Genomic DNA, 17,352 nt, shown 5'->3' with positions numbered 1-17,352 from the left:
TTATAATATCATCCAAGATGACTTGCTGCTCTGGTACTGCGAATGGCTGAAAACAAGGGAAAACTACAGCCCTTATTTTCCATGTGGGCAATCTCGTCTGTTGCGTGGTCAGATGATGATGGCATCTTTCGGTAAAATACTCCGGAGGTAAGACTGTCCCCCATTCGAGTCCCAGGAGGGACATCCCCTCGAGGATGTCGTCAACAGGAAAAAAAAAACCTAATATGCTAGGAGTCGCAGTGTGGAAAATTAAATTAGATCCCTTAATCGGGTACGTAGGTTAGAGAATTTAAAATGGGAAATGGACAGAATGAAGTTAGATACAGTGGGAAATAGTGAAGTGTGGTGGTAGAAGAAAAAGGACTTTAACTCAAGCTGATTACACGGTTTTAAATAGTATATCGTACCGAAGTCCTTGTAGTTTCTTTGGCATGCCGCAAGGGCACTGGTTTTCTAATCGCGCATCGGTAGAGGGATGCCGCACAAAGGCACAAGAGGGGGGGGGGGGGGGGGGAAATCATAGGTGCACTGGCGACAGTCTGCAAGCAGTCACAAATACGTCAGGATTGCTACGAACAGCGGCGGCATGTTTTCCTGTCTGGGGTGGCTACGTGATGGGAAGCCATGTATGAACTCGTCGCATCTTTAGTGTCATTTACGTTGCTAGTTTGTAGCATTTATTTGGGGAAGGTTCCTTCTAATTTTATCTCGATACTGCTTCGCCGAGCTGTATTTGCTGCGAGACAATTGCGGTGGGTATCATCATAAAACGGATGTTGATGGTGACCTCCTGTGTACCGTATTACATAGTGGGGCACAAAGGGAATGAACTTGTTTTTGGGTGTAATTTAATGTTGACAGTGCTCGTGGAAGCCCGCATTAAATTGTTCCTTTCGTTTAAAATTTCCTAGAGGGAGTGTCAGTAGCAACTTGTGTGCATTTTGCGTGTTTCTAGTAATTGTAACTACTTACAGTCTGGCCGGTGTCATACATGAGGCTATTTTCGTGCTTATCCTCTGACTGGTACTCGTATCATTTGGTAAATTCGTTTTCGTCCTTAAATGATAAAGGAAAAAGCGGCTGGCTGTTACTTAACTTAAAATACATATATTTATTATAAGATGCTACTGTATGTAACCGGTGACTGTGGCCGAGCGGTTCTAGGCGCTCATCAGTCCGGAATCACGCTGTTGACACGGTAGCACGTTCGAATCCTGCCTCGGGCATGGATGTATGTGATGTCCTTTGGTTAGTTAGGTTTAAGTAGTTCTAAGTCTAGGGGATTGATGACCTCAGATGTTAAATCCTATAGAGATTAGAGCAATTTGAACCATTTTTTATTGTATGTGTATTAACGCTGTTTTTTTTTCCTTTTTAGAGTCCTAGAAGCATTTGAATTTCACCCATATAAAATTAAGAGAATGGTGTCTTGCTCTCTTGCTTCCGTTGCCAAATGTAAATAACGGCTTCTGAACAAAGTTTTCCTGCCGAGTCCATGGCGTTCTTCGTCGGTAAATGATGGGTTGTAATTAAACTATTTTGCATACTGGTGTTTCGAAATTAATTTTAGTAAGTGGTGTAACCTGTTTTTTGGCACATTTAAATAATTCTTTGATACCGTTTCTCATCTGCGCCTCTAAAGTATTTTGCATTACTGACGTTTTTAATTCTAATAAGTGGTCTACTCTGCCTTGGGCTTATTTAAACTATTCCTTGATACTGTTCCTTATTAATGCCTCTGTAATATTTAGATTTTGGGTTCTTACAGTGCTGTAATGGCACTAGTGTTAGCAGGATGTGCTTCATGCACATTTATTGTACTGAAATAAAATTATTTAATTTTTCTGTTGAACCTGGGCTCAGTTGTTCACCATTCCGAATCCCCGTGTCCTGTACCGCTTCAATAAATACTAAATTGAGTAGGGGTAACGCAGGAGCAGATCTAATAATGAGTATAAAACAAGAATATGGGTAAGCTACCATGAACAGCGTAGTTAACACATTATCATAGTCCAGATAGGTAAACTGCCAGAACTCACCACAGTAGAATAAATCTATATGCGAACTAGCTCCACAGTGATTAGGAGATTTAGAGAGTTTAGGCGTTATAAGAGTACATCATTAAAAAAGGCAGGCAAAAATAGCTGAAAGAACATCGTGATGTATTTTATTTTTAAAGTAAGTTGAAAATTTTAAACAAACTGCTGTTTTTACTTGACATAAAAATGAAAATTTTCTTGAAAGACTTTGGATTACAATGACTTGCTGGCTTGTTGGTTATCATGACAGCCAAAGGCTTTTTTATATTTTCTGGTGTCTTCTGTCAGATAATACGTTTTTCATCGGAGAAAGTGACCTCTCAATTTCTGCAGGGGAAACTGAAGCAAATCGAACACTGGACTGTTGTAATGTCCGTTTCTAGTGTTACAGAAGAGTCACCTTGTTAAATCTTTTGAAATTTTTCTAAGTTTCGCAAAATCAGGATTATTAGAAAATAGTCTTACACTTTTCCCTGCCTTAATCTCCAATCTTTGCACTGCAGCATTCACAGTTTTCATTGACACATCAAAGGCTGCCCTGTTTCTTGAAGCTGGCAGATCACTTGCTGCCGGAAACCAAACTCGGCTGCATAGAAAGTTAAGTCATTTATCACTTCCATAGGAGAAGTTTCTTTGTTGTTACAACTGAAGATAATTCAACCTTCTGAGCGACAAGCACCTTCGCTATACTCGAGAAATCTGAAGCGTAGTAAGCTGCTGCTGAAGTACATATGCCGCATGTCTTTATGAAAGGCTGAGAGGGCAACCTCTTAAAACAGGAAACAAGTCTGTCGACATCTGAAAATAACCTTTCTATCTCTTATGACATCCTAAATCCAGATCATTTTAGTTTTTGCTTCATTTTTAATTATTCTAATTAGTTCATAGTAATATCCACGTAAGTAAGACTTTCGCAAACTTGATTTACGGACCTCTGATTCATCCATATACTTCCCCAAAAACTTTTCTAACATAGGACTCTGGAGTAGAAATACCAGCATCAATAAAAAGTTTACACAAGTCTAATACAAACTGCGATTTTCGACTTGATCCAATTTTCCAATTCCCGCTGGGAGTAAAGAGATATTTTTCCCAGTAGCCTTGGAAACTGCATTTTTATGTTTGCTTGTACCGCTTTGTTGCGAAATGAAATCTTCACTTGCTCCTCACATATTTTGCACAGAATTACTTCACAATGACTAGAAAATACTTTGGATCCGACAATATAAATTAGAATTAAATTAATACCATCAGCTGCGCACGTGCGCATGTGTGACATGTAAGCAGGAGATCCCGGGTTCGAGTCCCGGTCGGGGCACACATTTTCACCTGTCTCCGTTAATCTATATCAACGCCCGTGCGCAGCTGACGGTATTAATTTAATCCTAATATCGTTCTATCGTGCTAAAATTATGCTATTTCTCTTCGAATGCTATGAAATGGACGAAAACATGTTTTGTGGCACTCTCTCCACAATAATTAGAATCCAGTGTCATGAGCCGGCTGTTGCGACCGAGCGGTTCTAGGCGCTACAGCCTGGAAATGCGCTGCTACCACGGTCGCAGGTTCGAATCTTGCCTCGGGCAGGGATGTGTGTGATGTCCTTAGGTTAGTTAGGTTTAAGTAGTTCAAGGGTCTAGTGGACTGATGACCTCAGATGTTAAGTCCCATAGTGCTTAGAGCCATTTGAACCAGTGTCATGTGCTGTAATGTTGTCAGCCGCGCTGTGACCAACTCAGAGAAGGTCCCAGTGGTCAGACATATCGAATGGCAGTTTGTTGCTTCGGGTTAGGTTCCTGTTGTTGCCTTTTTTGTATCTTATTTCAGTCCTCGCAATGTTAAACGATTAATTATGCAATTTGAATATATTTTAACACTTCAATTTACATACGTTAAATTATACGTTCAGTTTAGTGATGCTTACTACCCTTATAAGTCAAAAGGATGTAGTGGTAAAACTTCGCACGAGCTGCCACTGGTTGCTTTTCAAGGAGGTATAATCCGATAGAAAGCCAAGTAAACACGTCAGACAATTAAAATCATTACCTACTGTTGTTTCTTCTTACACTCATTGTCGTTTTTGATAATAAAGGAATAAGTAATCATCACAAAGGCATTTATTTTGGCAGTTATATAAAAAGAGTAGATATCCCAACGTAAAACGGCACCGTTCATAGATAGATTTAACAAATTTAAAAAAGCAGTCTGTCAGTGTTTTGGTGTCTGATGATGATCCGATAAAAGAAGTTGTTCAGATAACTAAGGGAGACGAGAATTGTGATGGGGAACTAGAATTCAGTAGCACGAAAAGGAAGGCAAGGAAAAATATTAGGGGCACATGAAATGAGGGAATGGAACGAAAGGGGAAGGCACCTTGTAGAAATTTGAACATTAAATTTAATAATCGCCAACACGTAGTTCAAAAACCAAATAAGAAGGTTGTACACATGGAGGAGAGATGAAGACAACCATTATATAATGGTAAAACATAGATTTCGAGATCAGATTTTTAACTGTAAGACTCCAGGGGCAGATGAGGACTCTGACCATAATTTGTTACTTAAGAGCTGCAGACTAGTACTGGCGCAATCGCAAAGGAGTAGAAAAGTAAGAAGATGTGATCTGCAGTAATTGAAAGAAGCAGGTTTTGTTGAGAGTTTCAGAAATTTATAAACTGCAGACGTACACTGAAGAAATCGCAAAGCGGCAGAAAATTAAGGAGAAGCGATCTATAGTAATTAAAAGATCTAGAGTTTGTTGAAAGTTTCAGAAAGGACATTAGGGAGCAGTTGAATGAACAGGGGAAAGTAATACAACGGAAGACGAGTGGGTAGCTTTGAGAGACGAGGAAAGTAATACATAAGTAAAAAGACAAGGCCTAGCAGAAATCCATAGATACTATAGGAGACAGTGAATTTAAATGACAAAAGGAGAAAATATAAAACTGCTGAAATGGAGCAATCGAAACGGAATGTAGACGTTTAAAATATGAAATTGATAGATAATACAAAATGGCTAAGCGAGAGGAAATAGACTAGAAATGCAAGGCTGTAGGAGAATACATGACTAGGGGAAAGACAGATGCCGTCTGCAGGACAATCAGAGAGACCTTTCGAGAAAGGATAAGCAGCATTACGAATATCAGTAGCTCCGAAAGCAGACATGTACTAAGGAAAGAAATGAAGGCTGGGAAGTGGAAGTTACATGAATAGTTTCTGTACAATGGGAATGAACTTGAAGACCGTACAATGAAAAGGAACGAGAATATAGATAAGGAGGAGAAGTGATACAGCGAGGAGAACTTCAGAGAATGCTTAAAAATCTAAGTGCAAACAACACACCAAAAGTAAACAAATTACCTCAAAATCATTGAAATCCTTGGTAGAGCCAACAATGACAATAGTATTCTACCTGGTATGCAAGATGTATGAGACACGCAAAATACTTTCAGATTTCAAGAAGTATGTAATAATTACAATTTCAAAGAAGGCAGGTGTTGACAGGTGTGAATATTACTGAGCTATGAGTTCAATAAGCCACAGTTGCAAAATACTATTACGAATTATTTACTGAAGAATATAAAAGCTTTTAGAAACAGATGTTCATTTTGGAACAGGCGAGGCAATACTGACCCTACTATTTATCTTAGAAGATTGCTTAATGTACGTTTATAGGATTTGTGGAAATAGAGAAGGTTCTGGAGAAAGTTGACTGAAATAGAATGAAGGAAGCTGGAATAAAAGACAGGAGGTGAAAGGTTATTTACCACTATTTCAGAAACTAGACTGTAGTTATAACGCTCTAAGGGCATGAAAGGGAAGCAGATATAGAGAAGGGAGTGATACAGAGTTGTAGCCTATGCAAGATTTTATTTAACCTTTAAACTGGCTGGCTCTCAGCACTATGGGACTTACCATCTGTGGTCATCAGTCCTTTAGAACTTAGAAGTACTTAAACCTAAATAACCTAAGGACACCACACACATCCATGCCCGAGGCAGGATTCGAACCTGCGATCGTAGCAGTCGCGCGGTTTCGGACTGAGCGCCTAGAACCGCTAGTCTAACCTTTAAACTGAGTAAGCAGTAAAGGAAAGCAATGAGAAATTTGGAAATTGAATTGAAGTTCAGGGAAAAAATAAAATCTTTGAGGTTCAGCGACTACATTGCAATTCTGTTAGAAGAACCTGGAAGAGAGACTGAACGGAGTGGAGAATGTCTTGAAAAGTGGTTATGAAATGAACGTCAACAAAAGTAATACAAGAATAATGGAATATATTCGCATTAAATCAAGTGATAGTGAAGGTACTAGATTAGGAAATGACACAGTAAAAGTAGTAGATGAGCTTTGCTCTTTCAGCAGAAAAATAACTGATAATGGCCGAAGTAGGAATGATACAAAATGCAGACAGGTTATAGCAAGGAAAGCGCTCCCGAAACAGAGAAGTTTTCCAACGTCTACGTAACATAAATGTAAATGTTACGAAGTCTATTCTGAAGGTATTTGTCTCGAGTATATAAGCAATGCAGAGAAGAATAGAATACAAGCTATTAAAAAGTGGTGCCAATGACAAATGCTGAAGATGAGATTGGTAGATCGCGCAACTAATGAGGATGTACTGAATCGAATTCGGGCAAAAGGTGGGGGGGGGGGGGGGGGAGGGGAAGATGAGTAATCGTATACCATAACTTGAGTAAACGGGGGGATGGAGTGACACGCGTTGAAGTGTCAAGGAATTTGTAGTTTCAAACGCTTTAAGTTTGCAGTAATAATTCGGAGATGAAGAGGCAAGCACAGAAGACACTGGTGTGGAGAGCTGCAGGTAACCAGTCAAGGCTGCAGACCACAACAGAAAATGACGGATGACATTGAAAAAGTTCACAAGAAGGGTAGCTCGTTTTGTATCATTGCGAAATAAAGGAGATAGTGCCACAGACATGATACGTGAATTGGAGTGACAATCATCAAAACAAAGGCGTTTTTCATTCCGACGGGAACTTCTCATGACATTTCAATCACCAGTTTTCTCCTCCGATTGGGAAAACATTCTGTTGGCACCTAAGTGCATAGGGACAAATGATCATCACGATATAATAAGAGAAGTCACAGATCGCACAGAAAAATTTAAGTGCTCGTTTTTGCCGCGCGCAGTTCGGGAGTAGAACGGTAGAGAGACAGCTTGAATGTCGTTCATTGAACCCGGCACTTTATTGTGAATAGCAGAGTAATCACGTAAATGTAGATGTGGATAGCGAGAATATATTCTTTTTTTGAGCACGAGTGCTATAAAGAACATTAAAGTAAAAAAAGAAAAAAGAAAACATGAACTCAGTGCATACTCCACAAGGACTGTTCTGCTCAGTTTATTGTATCCTGCGATATGATCCAGGATTACGCTGTTGCAGGTCAGTCGCTCGTAATAATCTTCGTGAGAAGTACCTTTATGATATATATCAGGCAAAACATTTCTGGCTAAAACAAAATTAAAGGAAGGTCAGCGTTGGCCGTAATATTGATGTTTTATTGATAGCAGAATCGAGTTATTGTGATGGGTTCTCAGTTTTGGTTACTGATAACTTGATACCAGTGTCTGAGTTTAATTTGTACACCACAGCACTGAAGATGATCACTATGTTATCGAAAATCGATTCTGCTATCAATAAAACACCAATATTACGGAATGAGATTTTCACTCTGCAGCGGAGTGTGCGCTGATATGAAACTTCCTGGCAGATTAAAACTGTGTGCCCGAACGAGACTCGAACTCGGGACCTTTGCCTTTCGCGGGCAAGTGCTCTACCAACTTCTTTTCTTTCTTTTTTTTTCATTTTGTTCATATTTGATCGTTGTGTTCGGTCGTTGCGGACGTTACATTTCATCCTTTCAAGTTCGTTTGTTGGTCCTTCCACTCGGTTTTTTATTACAGAGGCCAACCAGCTCTCTGACCGAACACGATGAGCTACCGTGGCGGCTATCAACTGAGCTACCGAAGCACGACTCACGCCCGGTACTCACAGCTTTACTTCTGCCAGTACCTCGTCTCCTACCTTCCACACTTTACAGAAGCTCTCCTGCGAACTTTGCAGAACTAGCACTCCTGAAAGAAAGGATATCGCGGAGACATGGCTCAGCCACAGCCTGGGGGGTGTTTTCAGAATGAGATTTTCACTCTACAGTGGAGTGTGCGCTGATATGAAACTTCCTGGCAGATTAAAACTGTGTGCCCGACCGAGACTCGAACTTTCTTTCAGGAGTGCTCGTTCTGCAAGGTTCGCAGGAGAGCTTCTGTAAAGTGTGGAAGGTAGGAGACGAGGTACTGGCAGAAGTAAAGCTGTGAGTACCGGGCGTGAGTCGTGCTTCGGTAGCTCAGTTGGTAGAGCACTTGCCCGCAAAAGGCAAAGGTCCCGAGTTCGAGTATTGGTCGGGCATACAGTTTTAATCTGCCAGGAAGTTTCATCAATATTACGGCCAACGCTGACCTTCCTTTTAATTTAACATATATGGTCGCTGTGCACACAGCACTCCATGGAGTCGCCAATGAACACATTTCTAGGTTCCATTGAAGAGATACCGGACAGAGTGAGAGTACGTACTTTCATCGGATCTGTTGAGATGAATGTCACCTCATGTCCCCTCTTAGCAAGTTCCAGGACTATCTGCCTCATGGGCAACACGTGGCTGATGGCAGGAAAGGGTGACGCGGCTAAGATCTTGGCTCCCTCAGAACCTCCCACCGCCAGCAGTAGGAGCAGCAAAGGGGCGCCATTCATAGTGGACTGCCTGCAAAGAGGAAACAACACACGCTGTAGACATTCTTATCTCCAGCGGCTGCTGCAGAAATCGCTTGCAGCAGACTACTTTTCTGCTTCGTAGATCCACGAGGGTTGCCCAGAAAGTAACGCACCGCATTTTGTTTCTCAGCCAAATACGAAACATTACATATCTATTATTTGTTGTTTCCTAAGTGAGCGGACCAAGTTTTCGTCACTTCCGACAGATAGCGTAGCTGCAGAACAGTTTTAAATGGCATCTGTAGGTGACGCACGTTACAAGCAACGTGCCGTTATTGCATTTCTCACTGCAGAGAAAGAAAGTCTGTGGAGCATCTGCTGTCGACAAAAGCGCAGTTAGTGGCTGAGCACAGAGGGTGAGGTCATCAGAAGGCGGTTCGGCGGAGCTCCACAACTTGCAGCAGTCAGGGAGACCATTCATGGCTGTCGCACCTGACACGTCTGGCCTTCCACTTGTTTGGGTCATAAATGGAGGCCATTCGTTAAATACATTTTGAGGACGATGAGGAGGTGGTTCACACAGTGAAGCACTGGCTCCGCCACACGACAGGGCATACACGCCCTTGTTTCGCCCTGGAGGAAGGCCATGGAACGGGATGGAGATTACCTGGGAAAATGGTGTAGATAAAGCGCCATTCTTTCATGTGTGCAATTTTTACATTGTTGAAGAAAAAAATGGGGTGTGTTACTTTCTGTGCAACCCTTGTAGTTTAACTTTTTTATACGGTGTATATCAGAAATTTGCCACTTAACGAAATCGCTCTCACTCTACACTGTGAACTGCGATGTTTCTCAGGAGTCCGCATCGGTGTAATTCATTTCCCTCGTGTGCTAGTACACTAATATCTTGCGATTCAAAACATCAGATAACACCAAAGATAGCGCATCGCGACGGAATAAGATCAGATTCTGATTGGGAAATCAAATAATGTGCTAGTGGAAACGCAGTCTTTTTAACAGTTACCCAAAGGCCTCACAGTAACAGCAAAACTCAACACATACTGTTTTGAATTTTCGTTACGAAACAATCAATACGCTTACATTATTAAAGGGGGACTCCAGATTTCGGTGATTTAGAACAGACTGTAAATTCCTCAAAGTCATGACATTATGCAAAATAGGCACTCCTACGAAAAAGAAAAGTTGTCCACTGTCAGCAGATATATTAGACACATGCTTGGAAATTTGTGGACTTCTCTTGCGTCTTGCACTATGGAATAATAACAGTGTGTAATAAAGCAGACCAGGCACTTTTTAGTGTACCACCACTTCTATTGCTTTTGTGCCGTGCCGTCTTTTCTAATCATCATAATCTATGTACAACCCTTATTCACAGTACATCGCTTGTAATCTGCTTTGCGTATTCCAGTATTCCTCTACTATTACAGCTTTCGTTTGTACTGCTTCTTGCACTGCCAAATTAATTCCTCTTTGAAACTGTAGCACATCTCCCAACAGTTTCAGTGATCCCAAAAATTATGAAGAACTGATGTCCCCGTTGCAATTATTGACAAGTTTTTTGTCTTCAGCTGATGTCCTACAAGCGTATCCTCAACTCCAGGTAATTTAAGTAAATTTATGCAACGTTCCAGTACAGTGTTTGTTATTGGTAGCCCATTGATTTCCTTCTGTAATCATTAAAAGAGAAACAGGTCATGATTGTTGTAAGTTTCCTTGTATTTGTGCACTTATTACTGAAGCTGACCTTTTTTTTTTTGGCTACTACAACATATGGGTTATATGCCTTATTTTACCAGGGCTCTCGCATCCGTCATGTTTATTTCCTTCATCTTTCACGTTTAATTTAACACGTTCTAAACATTGCTGATTCGTTTTGAAAGCGAATCCATTGTCGCTATCTCGAGTGGAAGACAGTCAAAACAGAGGCGCAGATTTTGCCTGTTGTTTCTCTTGTTGCTGTTAGATCCGAAGACGCTGGGTCTGCTAGGGCCCAAGGACACAATCAGATGCTACGGTCGCAGGTTCGAATCCTGCCTCGGGCATGGATGTGTGTGATGTCCTTAGGTTAGTTAGGTTTAAGTAGTTCTAAGTTCTAGGGGACTAATGACCACAGCAGTTGAGTCCCATAGTGCTCAGAGCCATTTGAACACAATCAGATCCATCACAATACGACGCAGTGTTTTACAAACAGCACGTAAAGTCTGTTCTCGACTCACATGTTCAATCTGGTTCGGAGACATGTCCAACTATTCTACAAGAGGTGTTTGCTCTCCCTCTTGGCATTAGAAACGTACAGGGTGTTTCAAAAATGACCGGTATATTTGAAACGAGCAGCGATAGAAATACACCGTTTGTTGCAATATGCTTGCGACAACAGTACATTTTCAGGCAGACAAACTTTCGAAATTACAGTAGTTACAATTGCCAACAACAGATGGCGCTGCAGTCTGGGAAACTCTATAGTACGATATTTTCCACATATCCACCATGCGTAGCAATAATATGGCGTAGTCTCTGAATGAAATTACCCGAAACCTTTGACAACGTGTCTGGCGGAATGGCTTCACATGCAGATGAGATGTACTGCTTCAGCTGTTCAATTGTTTCTGGTCTTTCAAGTGTTCCCACAGAAAGACGTCACAGGGGTTCATGTCTGGCGAATAGGGAGGCCAAGCCACGCCGCCTCCTGTATGTTTCGGATAGCCCAAAGCAATCACACTATCATCGAAATATTCATTCAGGAAATTAAAGACGTCGGCCGTGCGATGTGGCCGGGCACCATCTTGCATAAACCACGAGGTGTTCGCAGTGTCGTCTAAGGCAGTCTGTACCGCCACAAATTCACGAAGAATGTCCAGATAGCGTGATGCAGTAATCGTTTCGGATCAGAAAAATGGGCCAATGATTCCTTTGGAAGAAATGGCGGCCCAGACCAGTACTTTTAGAGGATGCAGGGACGATGGGACTGCAACATGGGGCTTTTCGGTTCCCCATATGCGCCAGTTCTGTTTATTGACGAAGCCGTCCAGGTAAAAATAAGCCTCATCAGTAAACCAAATGCTGCCCACATGCATATCGCCGTCATCAATCCTGTGCACTATATCGTAAGCGAATGTCTCTGGTGCAGCAATGGTAGCGGCGCTGAGGGGTTGCCGCGTTTGAATTTTGTATGGATAGAGGTGTAAACTCTGGCGCATGAGACGATACGTGGACGTTGGCGTCATTTGGACCGCAGCTGCAACACGGCGAATGGAAACCCGAGGCCGCTGTTGGATCACCTGCTGCACTAGCTCCGCGTTGCCCTCTGTGGTTGCCGTACGCTGTCGCCCCACCTTTCCAGCACGTTCATCCGTCACGTTCCCAGTCCGCTGAGATTTTTCAAACACATCCTTTATTGTATCGCTTTTCGGTCCTTTGGTTACATTAAACCTCCGTTGAAAACTTCGTCTTGTTGCAACAACACTGTGTTCTAGGCGGTGGAATTCCAACACCAGAAATATCCTCTGTTCTAAGGAATAAACCATGTTGTCCACAGCACACTTGCACGTTGTGAACAGTACACGCTTACAGCAGAAAGACGACGTACAGAATGGCGCACCCACAGACTGCGATGTCTTCTATATCTTTCACATCATTGCAGCGCCATCTGTTGTTGAAAATTGTAACTACTGTAATTTCGAAAGTTTTTCCGCCTGAAAATGTACTGTTGTCCCAAGCATATTGCAACAAACGGTGTATTTCTATCGCTGCTCGTTTAGTTTTTATTGCCGTTTCAAATATACCGGTCATTTTTGAAACACCCTGTATATGTGTCACACATCGCAGTGGAGCGACATCTCTAAATCAACTGTTCAAGACACTCCCCAGAATGTTTTGAAGACAAAAACGCCTGCAAAGTTTGTCCTCCTCACTTTTACTCCTGCGCAAAACCAACGACGAGCGGATGGCTGTTGCGGCTTGACTGAAGTGCAAAACACAGACAGTCCTTTCCTAGAACATATTATCGCAAATGGCCACAAAGCGGCAACGTGCAAAAATTGAGATGAAGGGTCGACGCTATGAAGTCATAATTGAGAATCAAGCAACTGTGGCGAGCGACTTGAAAGTCATTCCAAATAAGAACTTTTCTGACAGCTTCACACAGCTTGTACTCAAGTTGCGGGAGACTATGTAAAGCACCTAAAGCAATAAAATCAGAAGCTAAACAGTCCGTTATATATAATTAAGCCAGTCTCGAAACTTTCTGGACTGACTAAGACTTCAAACTTTTTGCACATACTACACTCAGGATAGACGACGATACCTGTCTCAGTATCGCAGAATATCTCTCAAATACAAAAATTACTCACAACATGACGCACGGTAATTTTCGTAACGCAGTGTTTCCGGATATGTATTCAAGCCCATAATTAGTACATTACATAATTGTAACGTCATTCTGAAAGGTGTGATGAATACGTGGAGGGCCTGTATAAAGGAAACGAACTTGAAGACAATATCATGGTAAGGGAACAAGAAGTAGATGAAACCAAGAAGATATATTGCGAGCATTTGAGACAGCAATGAAGGACCTCAGTCGAGACTTCAGACTTATCGAGATCCTTGGGAAAACATTTTCCTACATCGTATTCCACCTAGTACGTAAGGTATATGAGACAAACAAAACAGCCTCATAGTTCAACAAGAAATAATTCCGATTGCAAAGAAAGCAGGTTGGAATATTACAGAACCATGAGTTTAATATTTCACTGTTGCAAAGCATCGACGCGAAGTATTGGAAAGTATGGTGGAAGTCAACCTCATGGGGGATCAGCAAGGATTTCGATGAAATGACGGAACATGTGGCGAAATACTAATCCTAGGGCTTATGTTAAAGACGGACTACAGAAAGGTAAACCTATGTTGACTAGAAAACAGTCTTTGAAGCTCTCCCGTTACCAGGGATAAATTACATATAATGTTTTCTACAATTTGCGCAGGAAACAGACTGCAATTATAAGAGTCTAAATGTATAAAAGGGTAGCAGTAATAGAGAACGGAGTGAGACAGGGCTGCAGCCTGCGTCCAATGTTGTTCAACACTCACATTGAACGGGTTGTAATAGAAACCAACCAGCAATTAGGAAAGGGAGTTAAAGTTAACGGGGATAAAATAAAACTTTCAGATTTCCGGCAGAAATGGTAATACTGACAGAGGCGCTAAGGTGGTCAGTCATTTGAGCAGAATGCATTGTGTCTTCAAAAGCAGTTGTAAGATGGATATCAACAAAAGTAAATCAATGGAATGAGAATGTAGTCTAACTAAATTAGGCGCAGCTCAATGTAATTGAGGAATGAGGCATTAAATGTAGTAGATGAGTTTTTCAATTTGGACAGCAAAATATCTGCCGATGTTCGAAGCAGAGAAGGTATAAAATGCAGACGCGCGAAAAAGAGAACCTGGTCATCATTTAATATTTTTTGTCTGGATTGTATCCTTCTACGGAAGTTAAAAGTGGACGGTAAATATAACAGACACGAAAGTAAGAGAAGTTTTTCAAACCTGGCTTTACAGCATACTGAAAATTACGGGGAGGGAGGTAGAGCGGATAATTAATGAAGAGATACTGAATCTAAGTGGGAAAACAAGACGTTTGTAGCACATCTTTGTTGAAAGACGGAACAGGTTGATAGGACACATTCTGGTCATCAAATATTACTTCAGCAATTTGGTCATATAGCAATAAGAATTGTAGAGGCATGGCTTGAAAAAGAGGTTCGAGTGAATGTATGTTGTATTTAGGCAGTGATGGAAGGACCTGCACGGGATAGAGTAGGATCAAGCCATTCCTCGGACTGGAGAACGCAACAACAATGACAATCCACTCTAGTGTTACAGGAAGTACGCACGTGTGTGGAACTGTTGCCGTTGTTGTTGTTGTTGTTGTTGCTGCTGCTGCTGCTGCTGCTGCAACTACCCCAGCAGTGTCTGCTTCGCGGTTCCGAGCGGCACTGACCGCTGTTTATCAGGGCCTCTCTCAGCGGTGCTGTGGTGCTGTGGCCTTGGCGCGAAATGAGTTACGTCACTTAGCGCCGCCGCTCTTCACTGCGATATCTGCTGCCGTGACGCGGTCGACGTATATACTTTAACTGCCCCACCTGCTTATGCTAAGCAATCAACTAAACTACAACTAATAAGGCGATACGTACAGTCCAGAGATAACGTCTGAAATGAGAAGTAGTGGGGAGAAAGAACATCATTAGTTCTGGGCAAATTCCTAATTTACACCATGCAGGCGGCAGTTGGAGTGACAAGACAAAAGCCAAAGAACACCACGGCAAAGTAGGTGGGGATCAGGCCATGAATTGTTATAGCACAAGTCTATGTAACGAATCAAAATTTTTGAAGTGCATACATAACTGTTGCTGTGGTATCGTCAGGTGTGCTCCAGGGAAATGTGAATGGACCGCTATTGTGTTCTGTGTACATTAATGATCTGATGGTGGTGGTGGTTAGTGTTTAACGTCCCCTCGACAACGAGGTCATTAGAGACGGAGCACAAGCTCGGGTTAGGGAAGGATTGGGAAGGAAATAGGCCGTGCCCTTTCAAAGGAACCATCCCGGCATTTGCCTGAAACGATTTAGGGAAATCGCGGAAAACCTAAATCAGGATGGCCGGAGACGGGATTGAACCGTCGCCCTACCGAATGCGAGTCCAGTGTGCTAACCACTGCGCCACCTCGCTCGGTAATGATGTGATGAACAGGGCGGGCAGCAGTCTACGACGGTTTACTAATGATGCTGTGGTGTACAGGAATATGTGTTTCAAATAACTTCCGGGAATTCAGCCAGGTAACACTTTCAGCAACCGCCCATATTTCGTCGGGAGAACACCCCCCGCCATTTTCAAGACAAACTGCAGCGGACAGGCGACGTACATGCAAATTTAAAAAAATTTAAAACCTCGGTTCTCGGACTGATGCAGGAAAGATAACACACACACTGAACACTAGTGCCACCAAAGATAACCAAAGTCAGAGATATCGATAGTGAGACTACGAACTCGCAGGTGAGGTAGCATTGACTCTGTCCCACTGTTTTTTGACAAGGGAGAGTTTAAACAAAAACCTCCATCCCTGTTAGCGAGGTTGCTCGCTAATTTAATCTCAACTGCCTTCGTAATAACACAGGCCCAATAGCTGGACGTGCATGCCAATATCTCCGTCTTATTATATGACATACCTCCCCCCATGAACCATGGACCTTGCCGTTGGTGGGGAGGCTTGCGTACCTCAGCGATACAGATAGCCGTACCGTAGGTGCAACCACAACGGAGGGGTATCTGTTGAGAGGCCAGACAAACGTGTGGTTCCTGAAGAGGGGCAGCAGCCTTTTCAGTAGTTGCAAGGGCAACAGTCTGGATGATTGACTGGTCTGGCCTTGTAACAATAACCGAAACGGTCTTGCTATGCTGGTACTGCGAACGGCTGAAAGCAAGGGGAAACTACGGCCGTAATCTTTCCCGAGGGCATGCAGCTTTACTGTATGATTAAATGATGATGGCTTCCTCTTGGGTAAAATATTCCGGAGGTAAAATAGTCCCCCATTCGGATGTCCGGGCGGGGACTACACAGGAGGATGTCGTTATCAGGAGAAATGAAACTGGCGTTCTACGGGTCGGAGCGTGGAATGTCAGATCCCTTAATCGGGCAAGTAGGTTAGAAAATTTAAAAAGGGAAATGGATAGGTTAAAGTTAGATATAGTGGGAATTAGTGAAGTTCGGTAGCAGGAGGAACAAGACTTTTGGTCAGGTGACTACAGGGTTATAAACACAAAATCAAATAGGGGATGAAGGAGTAGGTTTAATAATGAATAGGAAAATAGGAATTCGGGTAAGCTACTACAAACAGCATAGTGAACGCATTATTGTGGCCAAGATAGATACGAAGCCCACACCTACAGTAGTACAAGTTTATATGCCAACTAGCTCTGCAGATGATAAGAAATTGAGGAAATCTATGATGAGATAAAGGAAAGCCGTCTGGTAGAATTTTGCACAGAGCTTAACTTAATCATAGCTAATACTTGGTTCAAGAATCATAAAAGAAGGTTGTATACATTGTTGAATCCTTGAGATACTAAAAGGTATCAGATAGATTATATAATGGTAAGACAGAGATTTAGGAATCAGGTTTTAAATTGTAAGACATTTCCAGGGGGCAGATTTGGGCTCTGACCACAATCTATTGGTTATGAACTGTAAATTAAAACTGAAGAAACTACAAAAAGGTGCTAATTTAAGGAGATGGGACCTGGATAAACTGAAAGAACCAAAGGTTGTAGAGAGTTCCAGGGAGAGCATAAGGGAACAATTGACAGGAATGGAGGAAAGAAATACAGTAGAAGAAGAATGGGTAGCTCTGAGGGATGAAGTAGTGAAGGCAGCAGAAGATGAAGTAGGTAAAAAGACGAGGGGAACAGAAGAAATATTGAATTTAATTGCTGAAAAGAGAAAATATAAAAATGCAGTAAATGAAGCAGGCAAAAAGGAATACAAACTTCTCAAAAATGAGATCGACAGG

General features: G+C 42.1%; 1 protein-coding gene across 1 annotated transcript in view; it reads right to left on the bottom strand.

Moving 5' to 3' along the window:
- LOC126354284 (UDP-glucosyltransferase 2-like) overlaps positions 1-14,776 on the bottom strand; it is a 44,081-nt gene extending 29,305 nt beyond the window's left edge. Inside the window, exons 1-2 of the mRNA XM_050003827.1 lie at positions 14,679-14,776; positions 8,632-8,818 (exon numbers count right to left, since the gene is read on the bottom strand). Of these exons, the coding sequence (XP_049859784.1) occupies positions 8,632-8,808 (177 nt within the window). The 5' untranslated portion in view covers positions 8,809-8,818; positions 14,679-14,776. The remainder of the gene's footprint in view (positions 1-8,631; positions 8,819-14,678) is intronic.
- Between the last annotated feature and the right edge of the window lie 2,576 nt (positions 14,777-17,352).

The sequence above is a fragment of the Schistocerca gregaria genome, chromosome 3 (assembly GCF_023897955.1).
Source record: "Schistocerca gregaria isolate iqSchGreg1 chromosome 3, iqSchGreg1.2, whole genome shotgun sequence".
Taxonomy (NCBI): Eukaryota; Metazoa; Arthropoda; class Insecta; order Orthoptera; family Acrididae; genus Schistocerca; species Schistocerca gregaria.
Note: the sequence above shows the minus strand (reverse complement) of the source record. Positions and strands in the feature narration are given on the sequence as shown.